This window comes from Stegostoma tigrinum, chromosome 25 (genome assembly GCF_030684315.1).
Source record: "Stegostoma tigrinum isolate sSteTig4 chromosome 25, sSteTig4.hap1, whole genome shotgun sequence".
Taxonomy (NCBI): domain Eukaryota; kingdom Metazoa; phylum Chordata; class Chondrichthyes; order Orectolobiformes; family Stegostomatidae; genus Stegostoma; species Stegostoma tigrinum.
Window position 1 is genome coordinate 53,529,943 of NC_081378.1, and position 15,643 is coordinate 53,545,585.

General features: G+C 43.9%; 1 protein-coding gene across 5 annotated transcripts in view; it reads left to right on the plus strand.

The window, feature by feature from the left end:
• Positions 1-1,360: 1,360 nt before the first annotated feature.
• LOC125463442 (mitochondrial 10-formyltetrahydrofolate dehydrogenase-like) overlaps positions 1,361-15,643 on the plus strand; it is a 116,743-nt gene continuing 102,460 nt past the window's right edge. For 2 of the 5 annotated variants that reach the window (XM_059654759.1, XM_059654760.1), the window contains exons 1-3: positions 1,361-1,552; positions 2,346-2,490; positions 6,527-6,761. In XM_059654759.1, the coding sequence (XP_059510742.1) occupies positions 1,505-1,552; positions 2,346-2,490; positions 6,527-6,761 (428 nt within the window). In that variant the 5' untranslated portion in view covers positions 1,361-1,504. Of the gene's footprint in view, positions 1,553-2,345; positions 2,491-3,326; positions 3,506-4,453; positions 4,604-6,526; positions 6,762-15,643 lie in introns of those variants that run through there. The other 3 variants (XM_059654758.1, XM_059654761.1, XM_059654762.1) reach the window with 3 other exon arrangements.

Genomic DNA, 15,643 nt, shown 5'->3' on the forward strand with positions numbered 1-15,643 from the left:
GGAGGAGAGGGGACCTAATTGAGGTATACAAGATAATGAGAGGCATAGATAGAGTTGATAGCCAGAGACTATTTCCCAGGGCAGAAAATGCTAACACGAGGGGTCATAGTTTTAAGCTGGTTGGAGGAAAGTATAGAGGGGATGTCAGAGGCGGGTTCTTTACACAGAGAGTTGTGAGAGCTTGGAATGCGTTGCCAGCAGCAGTTTTGGAAGCAAGGTCATTGGGGACATTTAAGAGACTGCTGGACATGCATATGGTCACAGAAATTTGAGGGTGCATACATGAGGTTCAATGGTCGGCACAACATCGTGGGCTGAAGGGCCTGTTCTGTGCTGTACTGTTCTATGTTCTATTTCCGAGCTTCTGTACTCCCTTTAGAGTTTTACCACTTGTTTTGTTGCCTTGATGCCAGCCTTTTAGCAGAATTAACCACTTCACAATTCACCACGTTAAATGTAATCCACCGTTTTGCCTGTTCATTCCCCTGCTGCACAGAAGGGTCACTCGACCTGAAACGTTAACGCTGCTTTCCCGCTACAGACACTGCCAAGCCTGCTGATTTTTTACTTGCTGCAATTTGTTTTTGTTTCTGTCTCTGTCGTTTTGAAGCTTTGCATCTTCCGCTCAACAGTTTATAAAGCTTCTAAGTTGTCTTTCATTTGCAAATGTTGAAATTGTACCCTAACACTCCAAGACCTAGGAAGGATATGCACCCTTGGAGACACTATCGTTCCCTGAGCAAAAACGCAATGATTGATGAGTGATCAGCTGGTGTCACTAGGACAACTCCGCCTGCTTCTGCTCTGTGATAACAAAGTGTGAAGCTGGATGAACACAGCAGTCTAAGCAGCATCTCAGGAGCACAAAAGCTGATGTTTCGGTACTAGACCCTTCATCAGAGAGGGGGATGGGGTGAGGGTTCTGAAATAAATAGGGAGAGAGGGAGAGGCGAACCGCACATGGATAGGGGAGAAGATAGGTGGAAAGGAGAGTATAGGTGGGCAGGTAGGGAGGGGATAGGTCAAGGAGGCGTGTTGACCTGCTGTGTTCATCCAGCTCCACACTTTGTTATCTCGGATTCTCCAGCATCGGCAGTTCAAGTTGTCTCTGCTTCTGGTCTGTCCTCAGCTGCCAATGCGCATGTCCATTCGGGGTCCCTACACCGCTACCCACACGACGTGGGGGCGGGGCCTTGTCTCCGTGGTGACCAGCTGATGATGGGCTGTCCGCTCAGGTGGGACCGCGTACGCATGTAGCGTCTGGTGCAAGGGCGCGCGGGCAACGTAAGCGGCTCGGTTTCGCGTCAGCCCTGTCAGTGTCGGGGACGCGCGGGCAACGTAAGCGGCTCGGTTTCGCGTCAGCCCTGTCAGTGTCGGGGACGCGCGGGCAACGTAAGCGGCTCGGTTTCGCGTCAGCCCTGTCAGTGTCGGGGACGCGCGGCAGGTGGTGGTCAGTTCGCTTCGGATTCGACTCCAGATCCGTTGGGACCCTCTCCCTGGCGTCATGTTGTGGGCAGCCGGCCGGGCCGTTAGGAGATTCTCCACCGCGGCGGTGAGGATGGAGGAATCGGGGAGTAGCAAAGACGCAACCCTGGTCCTCTTTCCCCCTGGGTCCCACTCCCCAGCCCCCGGCCACACTTCCCTCACCCCCCCCGGAAAGCACCCACACCCCAGGGTGTCTGTCCACCGGTTCCCCCAGCCCTTCTCCCAATCTCCCCCGCCCCCCCCCCCCCACCCACCCCCAGCCGGGCTGCTCCAGCTGCTCCTGGGTGGACACGTTGCAGCAGCTGCGGGAGTTTGTGAAGGAGACGTGGCCCGATCTGAACCCATCGCCCAAACTCCCATCTCCTCGTAAACCCGTCCATCTCCCTCCAGAGTGTCCCCTCGGTGCTCCTGAGATGCTGTTTGGCCTGCTGTGTTCATCCAGCCTCACATTTTGTTGTCTTGTCCCCTCGATCTCCCCAGCTGAGATCTCTCCAGTTACTGCTCTATTTTAACGCTATCTCAGCCTTCTCCCTTCAACCTCCCTGGTCACTTGGTGGGACCTCCTTGATGCCGTTTCATGTCTCCTCGATGCATCGACATCTTCAACCACCCCAACCTTCCCCTTGATTCCCACTCGACCTCCTCAGTACTCCCTACCACCTCGATGCTCCCTGACCTCCTTGAATTCCCTCAACATCCTCAGATCCCCCGACCTTCTTGATACCTCTTGATCCCACCACCTCCTCGATTCCGCCACTTTCGACCTCCGCGATCCTGTCTCTCCTTACACCCTATCATGCTTCCTCTATCATACTTTAGCTTCACTGTACTTTAATCTGGTTACTGTTCTTTTTGAACAGAGCTGTTACCAGAGCAAGCTAAATGTGGCTTTAATAGGTCAGAGCCTGTTTGGGCAAGAGGTTTACACTAACCTGCAGAAACAAGGACACAAGGTTGTCGGAGTGTTCACAGTCCCTGACCGGGATGGGAAGGCTGATCCCCTGGGTGAGTACTGTCGTCAGTGTACTGTGGCAATTGACGCTTATTTTCTTCAAAATAATCTCCTTCCATTGTAGGCTGTGCTGTTTTACTCCTATCCAGAAAACTAAAACAAAACATTTGACATTGCATATGTAATCTACCCTTTATAAAATCCAAAAAGACAATTTATAACTAAAACTTACCTCCCATGTGATAACTACCCTAAAGTACATGATTTGAGCTTTTCTAAGCAAAATTAGACACTGAGCTACCTGCAGATAAATGGCCAAATATTTGGGCAATGAAGTTAGTTTGAAGGAGCAAAGGCAGGTTGAGAGGTGAAGAGGATTTGAAAGGAATACTAGAACTTAGACCGCAGACACGCTGACGGTGGTGAGCAGTAAAGTCTGGGGATTCTTCAAGCCAGAATGACATGAACACAGATCGTGGGTTGTGCAGCTGAAGTTAACAGAAAGGTCTTGCTCAGAGACTATATTACTTCTCAATCTCTCCTCTTTCAGTTACGATCTACATAATTTACATATTCAGTCTTCATGACCTAATTTCTTTTTTTCTCAGTTTAATAGTTCAGGACTGTACCAATATTCCTTTGCACACTGATGTCCAGAGCTGTACACGTTATTCTGAATGTGATTAGACTGATGTTCTATAAAATAACAGGATTACATCGGTATTTTGACTAAAGATTGATCTTTCGGTGCATTCAAACGTCTCATTGTTGTCATCACTGCTCATAGCTCCAATTTGGAGTCAGTTAGGACCTCCGTATCACCTCATTTTCCTCATACATTGTATAATTTTCATTCATATCATGATTCCCGTTCTTCTTCCCTATGCAGAGGAAGTGATGCGGGGGGTACAATTACAACATACAGAAGGCATCCAAATGGGTATGCAAATGGGAAGGATTTACAAGGCTATGGACTGAATGGTGGTAAATGAGACTACATCAGATTGGGATATCTGGTTGGTGCAGAAGTTGGACTGAAGAGTCTGCTTCCATGCTGTATGATTCTAAGTATGACTATACAGAACCTACTTTGTTTCATTTGCGACATGCCTAGTTAATTCACTTATCTAAATCCTTCCACTGCTTATCGCTTTCAGCTTTGTGGCCTTTAATTAACCTTGTACTATTTATATGTTTGCCTATCATGTTTGTGACACCTTGCTGCATTAAATAATTGTATTAATTATTGTAAGCAGAAATATTTGAAGTAATAACTTCCATTATCAGAGAGCAGCTTACGTTTAAACCAAGTGACTGCCATTATTTATACTGAATTTTACTTGCAGCTTGAAGTAAATTTCTAGGCTTTCTACATTACAATTTGTATAGGCTGAGATATTTGAACTTGGGGCTCAAGTTGATAATGCCTAGGGAGTCTTTTAATTTACTCACCATCTGCCACAGCTATTGTGACTCTACCTTAATTCCTAAAGGAACTGTCACTTCTTGAACTGCAAGTTAAGAGGATATGTTAAAAAGATACTTTGTCAAGCTTATCCAATGTCTTGATTTGGTTGTTTGCCCAGGCTTTCAATTCATAAACGGGAGTCCATGTAAAGTATGCTGCAATTGCCAGCAAGTTTACTTCAACAACTAATCAGCTCGTTATCAGTGGAACGTGGCATGTAATGTTGGTTTTTAATGTGGATTAAATATTCAGTAGTAGAGATGTTCATGATTAATAATTTTGTGGGAAAATTTCTTGTTACTGTTGAGTAAGAATATTCTATAAACATTTTTGCGTGTTTATTGTAGGCATAAAGAAAATCCACAACACAAGAAAGTTCTGTAAATAAGGAAAGAGACAAGCTATCGTATTCACTGAGCAGAGTCTGAATTCTTGATATCAAAGTTAAATATTTCTTAAATGGATCTTTATTTTTCTGTGCATAGCCTGAAACCAGTGGTTCATACACCCTTCTGAGTGAGGGATGCTAGTGCTGGTGATCTTCATGTTGAGTATTACAAGTTAGCAATCGGCTACATTGGGATTTGTGGAGTGAAGCTCTCATATTAGCCCCACTGTGACCGGATTGGAAGTAGTTTAGTTGAGCAAAGTCACAGCCATCAGAACGTGTGTTGATTTTACATGAAGCTTCTGGACAGGTATTTTGATAGTTTCTGTTCTAAAATAGTTACATCTAATAATAGAATGCAATGGAAGATAATCAGAAATAGATTCTGCATGGAGTGTCACATTTGCTTGGAGCTTGATGTAATAATGTGTTGTTTTTGATTTGCTTGATTTTTTTTAACTTTCTCATTTGTCACTTGACAATTGTTATAAAGATTGTTTAATATCGTTACCTACCTCTTCCTTGGTCTGAGTATTTATTTTTTCAATGAATTTTTCATCAAAAACTGCAGCATACTTTACGTGGACTCCCCTTTATGAATTGAAAGCCTGGGCAAACAACTAAATCAGTACATTAGATAAGCTTGACAAAGTATCCTTTTAACATATCCTTTTAACTTCCAGTAGGTTGTGTGGAGATAAAAATAAAACACTTAAATATTACAAGGAAAAATCCTGATATTATTCTGTCACCTTTGAGTTGCTACAAAGATGGCATGGGATATATGAAGGCTTTCAATCCAAGGCAATATATTATTTGCAGTTTATAACTAGAATTTTGTTGCTGGATTCCTGTTCTCCTATCACCCATTCCACAGTGACTGAGACACAGTTATCATACAATGGGATACAGAGCTAAAAGGTTACAGTTTCAGACCCTCGTCTAGGCAGAGGTGGCTGAACACAGATTAATCCTGGGACAAGTTCTGAGATTGGCCCAACAAACTCTGCACAGTTAACACAGTGTGGATCTGGAGGAACACAGTAGACCAGGCAGCATCAGAAGAGCAGGAACATTTCGGGTCGGTACCCTTCTTCAGGACTCTGCACAGGGAAGTGATTGATTGTTCAGGATTCCAGCTCTTGTGGCTTAGCTGAGAGTGGGAGAGGCTATGACTGCCTGCATAGACTGTGTGTGTGGGGTGGTGGTATCCTTGATTGATGCCCAAGTCAGGGCAGGAGAGCCCCATCAAATTAAAACAGGAAGGGCCTTGACTCTCGCTCTTAATGGAGGCAGGAGGGACTTCGATGGTGAGTTCAGGAATAGCATTCACTTTTTTAGAAATTCGGCACTTCTTTTGTTAGGCCTGAAACAGATTTGTGGCTGACTGTAAGTTGGATGATTTTTGGATAGTGATGAGGCCCTCAGGGCAGCAGTCTTTGTTTCAAGCCTGGAGACTAAAATCTGAACTGGTTGTAGCTGTCAGGTTTAATATAGAGAAAATGGATAGTAGGAATTTACTGACTGTAGTGTTTATAGAAAAAGTCATTGGGCAAAAGGCAAATGAAATGTTTTGCATAGAAAAATAATTTGATTTTTTAGATAATCCATTTTATAAAATATTGTACTGGAGAACGCGGCAGAAGAAGAGTAATATCAGACTCAGAACATTAACTCTGCTTCTCTCTCCACAGAAACAGTTAACCTGTGGAGTTTCCCAGAGCTTTGTTTTTTATTTCAGTGTTCTGTTCCCGGGCTGTACAGTTTTATGTTCCAGCATCTGCAGTTACCATTCTTCTATTTGATCGCCGATTGCAATAAAGTGAGACATCACTGGAAGAGCAGGAGAATAGTGGCTGTAGATTGATTCAGTTTTATCCTTAATTACACTTCTAATTAAACCAACAGCAGGTTGTTTCTGGTTTCATAATTGGATAAATAAAAATATCATTGTTTATCATCATTGATCTGCCAGTAAATTCATTGTGAACTAAGCTGTGAATCTGGCCTTTGTACTTTTCACCAGTGTCAGGAAACATTGGCCAGCAACGATGTTATAGGTATCGAATATTAGTTTATCCTCTTCCAGTCACACCAAATGGCATTTTAGAATCTATGAAAGACAAATTGACTTTGTTTTTTGGGGGGGAAATTCATTTTGAGGGTGAAAAATATCATTGTGGTAAATATATTGTAAGCTAATTTTTATTGTCATTTTTATTTTTCTCCTCAGCTGTTGCAGCAGAGAAGGATGGGACACCAGTATTTAAGTTTCCCAAGTGGAGGCTGAAGGGAAAACCTATTGCAGATGTTGTTGAGGCATATAAATCAGTTGGAGCAGAACTAAATGTGCTCCCGTTCTGCAGCCAGTTCATTCCTATGGATGTTATTAATCACCCAAGGCATGGATCAATAATCTACCATCCGTCACTGCTTCCACGTCACAGGGGTGCTGCTGCTATAAACTGGTGAGAATAGTGCTCCACGTGACATTGACATTGTTGTGGTGCACTTTAAATTGCATAGCAAGGATCAGGTAGATATGTAAGAAATTTATAATAAGGAAGAAACTGTGAGCTGCATGTTTCTTGATTTGCTGCAAAATTTGTATATTCTGTTGTGATTTTTAAAAAATTTTGAATTTTAAATTTAAATTGCTCACTAAACTCCTGACAGTCTATTAATGAACTCTGTCTTCTGCCAAGTAACCTGCGTTATTTGTTTGCACCAATCAAATTGGGGGCAGCATGGTGGCTCAGTGGTTAGCACTGCAGCCTCACAGCGCCAGGGACCCGGGTTCGATTCCAACCTCAGGCGACTGTCTGTGTGGAGTTTGCACATTCTCCCCATGTCTGCGTGGGTTTCCTCCCACAGTCCAAAGATGTGCAGGTTAGGTGGATTGGCCATGCTAAATTGCCCGTAGTGTTCAAGGGTGTGTGGGTTATTGGGGGACAGGTCTGGGTGGGATGCTGCAAGGGGGCGGTGTGGACTTGTTGGGTTGAACAGCCTGTTTCCACACTGTAGGGAATCTAATCTTTAAAAAAAATGAAGGTGAGAGATTTTAAGAAGGTAGTTTTATTGCTGAAAAAAGAGGCATGTTGCTGAAGGTTTTTATCATGCATGGTCAGAGCAAAAGCAAAAAACAGGTGGAGCGGCAAGTAGTGAGGATGACACATGGAGTCTGTAGAGGGAGAGAGACCAATTAAGTGAGTGGGCAACAACTTGGCAAATCGAACATATCGTGGGAAAATGCACTATGCCAGGAAGAACAGAAAACATGAATATTATTTAAATGGAGAGAGACTACAGAAAGCTGTAATACAAGATGGATTTGGTTGTGAATCACATAAAGGTAGCATATAAGTTCAGCAGGTAATAGAGAAAACAAGTGGAATGCTGGTATTTATTTCAAAGGGAATGGGGTAGAAAAATAAGAAAGCCTTTTTCAAAGTATACAAGGCACTGATCAGATCACAGTTGGAATATGATGAACAGTTTTCGTCCTCTTGACGAAGGAAAGATTTACTGGCTTTGGAGGGAGTACAAAGAAGGTACACTAGGCTGGTCCAGGATACAGAGATTTTCTTAGGAGGAGAGGTTGAGTAGTATTTAGGGGAAGGAGAGGTAGCCTTATTGAAACATACAAGATTCTTAGAGGATTTAACAGGGTGGATGCACAGAGTTTGTTTCCCCTTGTGGGAGAGTCTATAGCCAGAGGGTATAATATTAGAATAAGGAGTCCTCAATTTAAGATGGAATTCTTTTCTGTCAGGCTTGTTGGTCAATAGAATTCTTTACCACAGGGGGCTTTTGAGATTCGGTCATTAAATACATTAAATGTTGTGATAGACAGACCTCTAATAATTAAAGATTATGTGGATAGGACAGGAGAGTGAGTTGAGGATTTTCAGACCAGCCATAAGTAATCTCATTGGATGGCGGAGTAGATTTAATGGGATTCTGTTACATATTATGGTCTTAATGCCAAATTTCAAACAATTGCGACTTTTGTACTACAGGAGAAAAGAGATCTTGAAAAACACAAAGCAAAACATCCACTGATAAATGTGATTCCACAATTGGACAACAGTTTATGAACAATCCTGACTGCACTAATAGCTATTTTAACAATAAATTTACGATCAACTTGACCTCACAACATGTCTACTTTATGCTTGTTAGAAGTGATTTACATTCATATCAAGAGACCTGTTATCAACATGTATAAGGAATATGTTGAAGTGTTGCAGTGCTTGAAAACAATGAAGGACCAGGGGAATGTTTAATTCCCTGTTGCTTTCTCTGTGATGATGCTTCAGCCAGTTAGGGTGCCAAACGTACAGAACCCTTTTCCCTTGTCATACAAGTTGTTGTAATTTGGCATTCTTCCATTTGTTGTGATGAGTACAAGATGAAAAGCTTTGGCAACATGTCCCTGATTTCAACAGAATTCAAGTTTTGTATGACTAAGGAACTGGAAATGCGGAGGTTGTCTGTTGCGATGAGAGATTTCACTGTTTTGATCCATGTGTGAAGCAAATGGGACTTGATGCTTAAGAGACTGGGGTGAATGTGGATTCAGGTTAACATGAGCATTTAATTTAAGTTACACAGATGAAGGAATGTAAGCCGTTGCTGAGCTCTTGTGATATGTGAGTAATGTGCAGAATCACAAGAGATGTCTGAATCAAACATTTCCAAATTGTGCAGAACTAGACAGTTTGAGATGCATGGATAATGTGGACAGAAGTAGCTAAACCTCTCAGGTCACACTTGTCCCCCAGGCATCTTTTTTATTTGTTCATGGGATGTGGGTGTCACTGGCTAGACCAACATCAACTGCTTGTCATAGGAGAAGACGGTGGTGAGCTGACTTCTTCAATCTCTGTAGCCCTTGAGATATAGGTTCACTCTCAGGTTTGTGTGAGACAGAATCCTGGGATTTTGACTCAAAAACAGTGAAGCAACAATGATATAGTTCCAAGTCAGGACAGGTTATGTCTTGGACAACAAGTAACGGTTGGTGGCTTCTCTACGTACCTGCTATCTTTGTCCATCTAAGTGGTAGAGGTCCTAAGTATTGCTTAAGTATGAGATGGTCAGAAACAGAGAGAAGGATGTTCCTGAACAGTGTGTTTCCTCATGGGTGAGAAGCATATAAACTATATGGTTGTAGTTCTGGAGGTCTATAATTTGAGGCAATGGTGCCTTTGAAGTTGTGGGCGTAAGACTCAAATATTTCTTGCCTATTTGTGTCTGAGTGAAGGTAAAAGGCGGAAATGTCATAGTCAATGACATGGAGGGACACAATGAAATCACAAAAAATACCTTCTGATTAATTTATGTGCCATCTTCTGGAAGGAGAGTGAGGTTATGAAGATGACCTACATAGCCACAGGGTTATTGGAGCAGTAAGAGCTAACATGTTAGGAACACTGAGGTGGGGCATGGAAAGAAGGAAGGTTACTCTAACAGGGCCGACTTACCCTGAATCAAAATTATGCCAGTGTCTTTGTGGAGAGAGAAATGGAGGAAGATTTAAATTAGTACAAGTGCTTGTGTTACTGGACCTGTTACTTAGTGAATGTGTGTTGAAATTTCAAGTGACAAGTGGAGAAATTTGAATTCTGCTTATGTTTTAAATCTAGAAATTAAAAATTGAAGCAAGGAACAGTAAAAGTGATCTTGAGGCTGTTTGTCTAAAAATCTATCAGAGATAATGGGAACTGCAGATGCTGGAGAATCCAAGATAATAAAATGTGAGGCTGGATGAACACAGCAGGCCAAGCAGCAGCTTTTGTGCTCCTGAGATGCTGCTTGGCCTGCAGTGTTCATCCAGCCTCACGATTTATTGTCTAAAAATCTAGTTGAATTATGAATGTTATTTAGGAGAGGAAGGCTGCATTCTTACCTGGTCTGATTTATGTATGATTCCAGTCCAACATCAGTGTAATTGGTTCTTAAGCGACAAAAAGGACTGCAGATGCTGCAAGCCAGAGTCATTGGAGCACAGGTGCTCCCTGAACCACGATCTGGCACAGATTCACCTGCATTTCATCCAACCATATCTATTGCATCTGTTGCTCTGGATGTGGACTCCTCTATATCGGGGAGATCAAACGCAGACTCAGACCAGTTCGCAGAGCGCCTGCGTTCCACATGCAACAACCAGCCTGATTTCTGGTTACCATCCATTTTAATTCCTCCCCCCATTCCCCTGGTGACATGTTCTGTTTGGCCTCCTCCACTGTCAGAGTGAGGCCAAACGTAAACCGGGAGACGAACACCTGATACTTAGTCTTGGAAGTTTACTGCCCAATGGCCTTAACGTTGACTTCAGCTTCAAAATCTGTCTGCCCCCAGCCTTATCCCATGTCCAACCCCTCCCCCACCCCCCCACAACCTGACGCAACCTGTACATCTTCCTACTCACCTATCCACTTCACCCTTTCCACAAACCAATTACAATAACTCAAACCTGCATCTACCTAACTCCATCTCTCCTCCCCTTCCACCTGCCCCACCGCCCTCCCTCTATTCATTTCTGGGGCTCTTCTTTGCCTCCCCAGTCCAGGGGAAGGGTTTTGGCCAAGTGTTGAATTTCCTGCTCCTTGGATGCTGTCTGACCTGCTGTGCTTTTCTAGCTTCACATCTATTGTCATTGGCTCTTAACTGTACCCTGAAGTGATCTGGCAAACTTTTCAGTTGTATTAAACCACCGTCTTCTCAAGGCGACCATGGGTGGGTCGACAATGCCCTCATTCTGAAAGGGTGGGTGCTCCAAACAGTTGCAGTAGTAGAAGCTGAAGATGGTAGTTGAAAATGTTATCAAAATGAAAGGACAAAAAAGGACAAAAGTGCTGAGATAAAAGTTGCAGAAAAGGTGTAGGTTATCACGAAAGAAAATGTAAATATACATTTAATGATTGTGCTGTATTAAGTTGTAAAAGGGCAATAGTTATTTTAAAAAGATGGCACAATGTATTTTCTTGTACTGAGTGTTTGATAGCCTCTGAAAATGACAAATTCAAACTGTTAAAGGCCTATTCTGTTTTAAATTGACAGTGTAAATTAGTAATTTTATGCACATCTGGTAAGATTAATGTTGTATTCCTGAAGTGCTATGCCTGTCGTCAACCTGCTAACAAAACAATATCCTTTACCTGAATTCAGTTTAAATATCCTGACTGGTTTACCTCTCAATGAAAATTAACTCTGCTGTGAGACTCTGCATCATCTATGTTCTTCAGTACAAAACCTTCTTTATTACATTCCTATGAACTGTTCTCTACACTGCTTTTATGGAAAGGAGGTATTCAGCATTTATTTATATTTTAGATGTTATGCATTAGACATGATTAGGATAATTGTTGCAGTCTAACTGAATTTATTAAATTCATTATATGCCATTTATTGGTGTCTAACTACATTAAAGTGAATCATATGTTCCCTAGCATGACAGTTTAATTTTTGAAACCTCTTTTGAAAATTTGTCACGTCTGTTCCATTCTCTGGCATACTGAGAATATATAGTTTGCTTTTGCAGAAAATATCTATGTATTGCTCGCAATTATAAGTTTGGAGGAGACCATCCTCTGTTGCCCAAACTTTCCAGGCAATCATGAAAACATCAGCTACGTTCAAAGTTCATATTTGCAAGCTCATTTTAACCCAGTTATCTAAATTGCAAATTATTTCATTAACCTAACACATCAGTGCATTACTTGAAGGTTTATCTAGAGCTTTCTAAAAATCCATTGTGATCCCGTTCAGGGAATTTCAACTCAAAAACACTTTGTGCTCTTTAAACTTTGATGCTATCACCTAAGTCTTCCAGTATTTTTTCATTGCCAGTATGAAATCCATTAGTTTGTTTACCCCGAACTGGTCTTCATATTTTTTGACTATCAAATGAAACTTGGTAAGTTTCAGTCCTATGATAAGAACCTGTTTTTGTAAAACTGCTGAAAGTGTCAACTCTAAACTGGCCTATTACCTTAGAGATAATGGGAACTGCAGATGCTGGAGATTCCAAGATAATAAAATGTGAGGCTGGATGAACACAGCAGGCCAAGCAGCATCTCAGGAGCACAAAAGCTGACGTTTCGGGCCTAGACCCTTCATCAGAGAGGGGGATGGGGGGAGGGAACTGGAATAAATAGGGAGAGAGGGGGAGGCGGACCGAAGATGGAGAGTAAAGAAGATAGGTGGAGAGGGTGTAGGTGGGGAGGTAGGGAGGGGATAGGTCAGTCCAGGGAAGACGGACAGGTCAAGGAGGTGGGATGAGGTTAGTAGGTAGCTGGGGGTGCGGCTTGGGGTGGGAGGAAGGGATGGGTGAGAGGAAGAACCGGTTAGGGAGGCAGAGACAGGTTGGACTGGTTTTGGGATGCAGTGGGTGGGGGGGAAGAGCTGGGCTGGTTGTGTGGTGCAGTGGGGGGAGGGGATGAACTGGGCTGGTTTAGGGATGCGGTGGGGGAAGGGGAGATTTTGAAACTGGTGAAGTCCACATTGATACCATATGGCTGCAGGGTTCCCAGGCGGAATATGAGTTGCTGTTCCTGCAACCTTCGGGTGGCATCATTGTGGCAGTGCCACCCGAAGGTTGCAGGAACAGCAACTCATATTCCGCTTGGGAACCCTGCAGCCCAATGGTATCAATGTGGACTTCTCGAGCTTCAAAATCTCACCTTCCCCCACCGCATCCCTAAACCAGCCCTGTTCGTCCCCTCCCCCCACTGCACCACACAACCAGCCCAGCTCTTCCCCTCCACCCACTGCATCCCCAAACCAGTCCAACCTGTCTCTGCCTCCCTAACCTGTTCTTCCTCCCACCCATCCCTTCCTCCCACCCCAAGCCGCACCCCCAGCTACCTACTAACCTCATCCCACCTCCTTGACCTGTCCGTCTTCCCTGGACTGACCTATCCCCTCCCTACCTCCCCACCTACACCCTCTCCACCTATCTTCTTTACTCTCCATCTTCGGTCCGCCTCCCCCTCTCTCCCTATTTATTCCAGTTCCCTCCCCCCATCCCCCTCTCTGATGAAGGGTCTAGGCCCGAAACGTCAGCTTTTGTGCTCCTGAGATGCTGCTTGGCCTGCTGTGTTCATCCAGCCTCACATTTTATTATCTTGGCCTATTACCTTGTCTGTTTTATGGAGTAGGTCTCATCTTAGTTTAGGTGTCCTGTATATATTCATAAGTATAGAATTTTGCAGTACCATGGAAGATCATTTGGCTTATTACATCTGTATTCATTCTGAGAAAACAATCAGTTCAGTTCCATTCTCTTGTCCTTTTCCCAGACATATATATTTGGTGGATAGAAAATCAGAGATTTTTGCAAAAAAAGAGGAGTGCATTTGAGGCAAGTGTAGGTTGGGTTCATGCCTCACTTTGGTGACATAATGCAAGCTGATGCAGTGGTGCATTGCTGAGAAACTACTGCAGTGTCAGATGCACCATCTTTCAAAGAGCTATTAAAGAATTAAAATTAGATTTTATTGTCATGTATACTTGAGTATAGGAATACAGTGAAAATTGTGCAGAATTGCCATTCTCTGGCACCTTCTTGGATACAAAATGTAAAATAAAAAAAAACACAACAGAAATAAAAGGAACAGAGCCAAAAGGAAAGGAAAATGTCCAGATCTAAAAGTAAGAAAAATGTCCAGATCTTAAAATCCCATCTTAATAAAGGTGAATGGAACACTCGGGTTCTGATGCAGGCATCTGGGCCTAGATGCAGCTTAGTCTTTTGCTGCCTTCCCACTTCTGATTGCCAGGAGGAGCTTTGCCACTGATGCTGCTTCCAATTGTTGGGAGCAGTTTTATTGCCACCGTGCTGCCATGCCAGTTGCCAGGAGGAGTTGCGAACACACAGCCAATTCCAATGCCTCTGCCTCTGATATTTGGGAGGAGTTTTGCTGCCACTGCCGCCGGTGCCCTGGTTGATGGGAGGAGCCGTGAGCATGCTGCCACTGCTGCTGTCACATCAGACTACCGGGAGGCTGCTGCCATTCCATCAATGGCTCACTCTTGCTGCTGCACCGATGCCGATGTCTCCACCACAAAAGGCTTTACATAGAACATAGAACATAGAATATAGAATACAGCGCAGAACAGGCCCTTCGGCCCTCAATGTTGCATCGACCTGTGAACTAATCTAAGCCCCTCCCCCTACACTATCCCATCATTATGAGTCATCATTTGAAGTGCTGCTTGGTACATTCCGGCTCAACTAGTCATTGTCTTAACGAAAGATTATAAGCTGTAGGAGCAAAAGAAGACCATTCAGCCTATCAAGTCTACTCTGTCATTCAGTGAGAGCATGGCTGATCAGATATTCCTCAACTCTCCCACCTTAATTCCCTGACTGATTAAAAATCTGTCTATCTCAGACTTGAACATATTTAATGACCCAGCCTCAATAGTCCACAGATTCATTACCCTCAGAGAAGAAATTCCTCTTCATTACTGATATAACAAGGTGCGGAGCTGGATGAACACAGCAGGCCAAGCAGCATTAGAGGAGCAGGAAGGCTGATGTTTCGGGCCTAGACACTTCTTCAGAAATGGGGGAGGGGAAGGGAGTTCTGAAATAAATAGGGAGAGAGGGGGAGGCGGATAGAAGATGGATAGAGAAGAAGATAGGTGGAGAAGAGAAATACAGGTCAAAGACGTGGGTATGGAGCTAGTAAAGGTGAGTGTAGGTGGGGAGTTAAGGAGGGGATAGGTCTGTCCAGGGAGGACAGACAGGCCAAGGGTGCGGGATGAGGTGAATAGGTAGGAGATGGGGGTGGGGTTTGAGGTGGGAGCAGGGGATAGGTCGGAGGAAGGACAGGTTAGAGAGGCAGGGACAAGCTGGGCTGGTTTAGGGATGTGGTTGGGGGAGGGCAGATTTTGAAGCTTGTGAATTCCACATTGATACCATTGGGCTGCAGGCTTCCCAAGCGGAATGAATTGCTGCTCTTGCAACCTTTGGGTAGCATCGTTGTGGCACTGCAGGAGGCCCAGGATGGTCTGCGGAATGGGAGGGACCATTGAAATGGTTTGCAACCAGGAGGTGCTGTTGTTTACTGCGAACCGAGCATAGGTGTTCTGCAAAGCGGTCCACAAGCCTCCACTTGGTTTCCCTGATGTAGAGGAGGCCACAAATGGAACAGCGAATGCAGTATACCACATTACCAGATGTGCAGGTGAACATCTGCTTGATATGGGAAGTCATCTGGTGGCCTGGGATGGGGGTGAGGGGGGAGGTGTAGGGGCAGGTGTAGCACTTCTGCGGTTGCAGGAAAAAATGCCGGGTGTGGTGGAGTTGGAGGGAAGTGTGGAGTGACAAGGGAGTCAC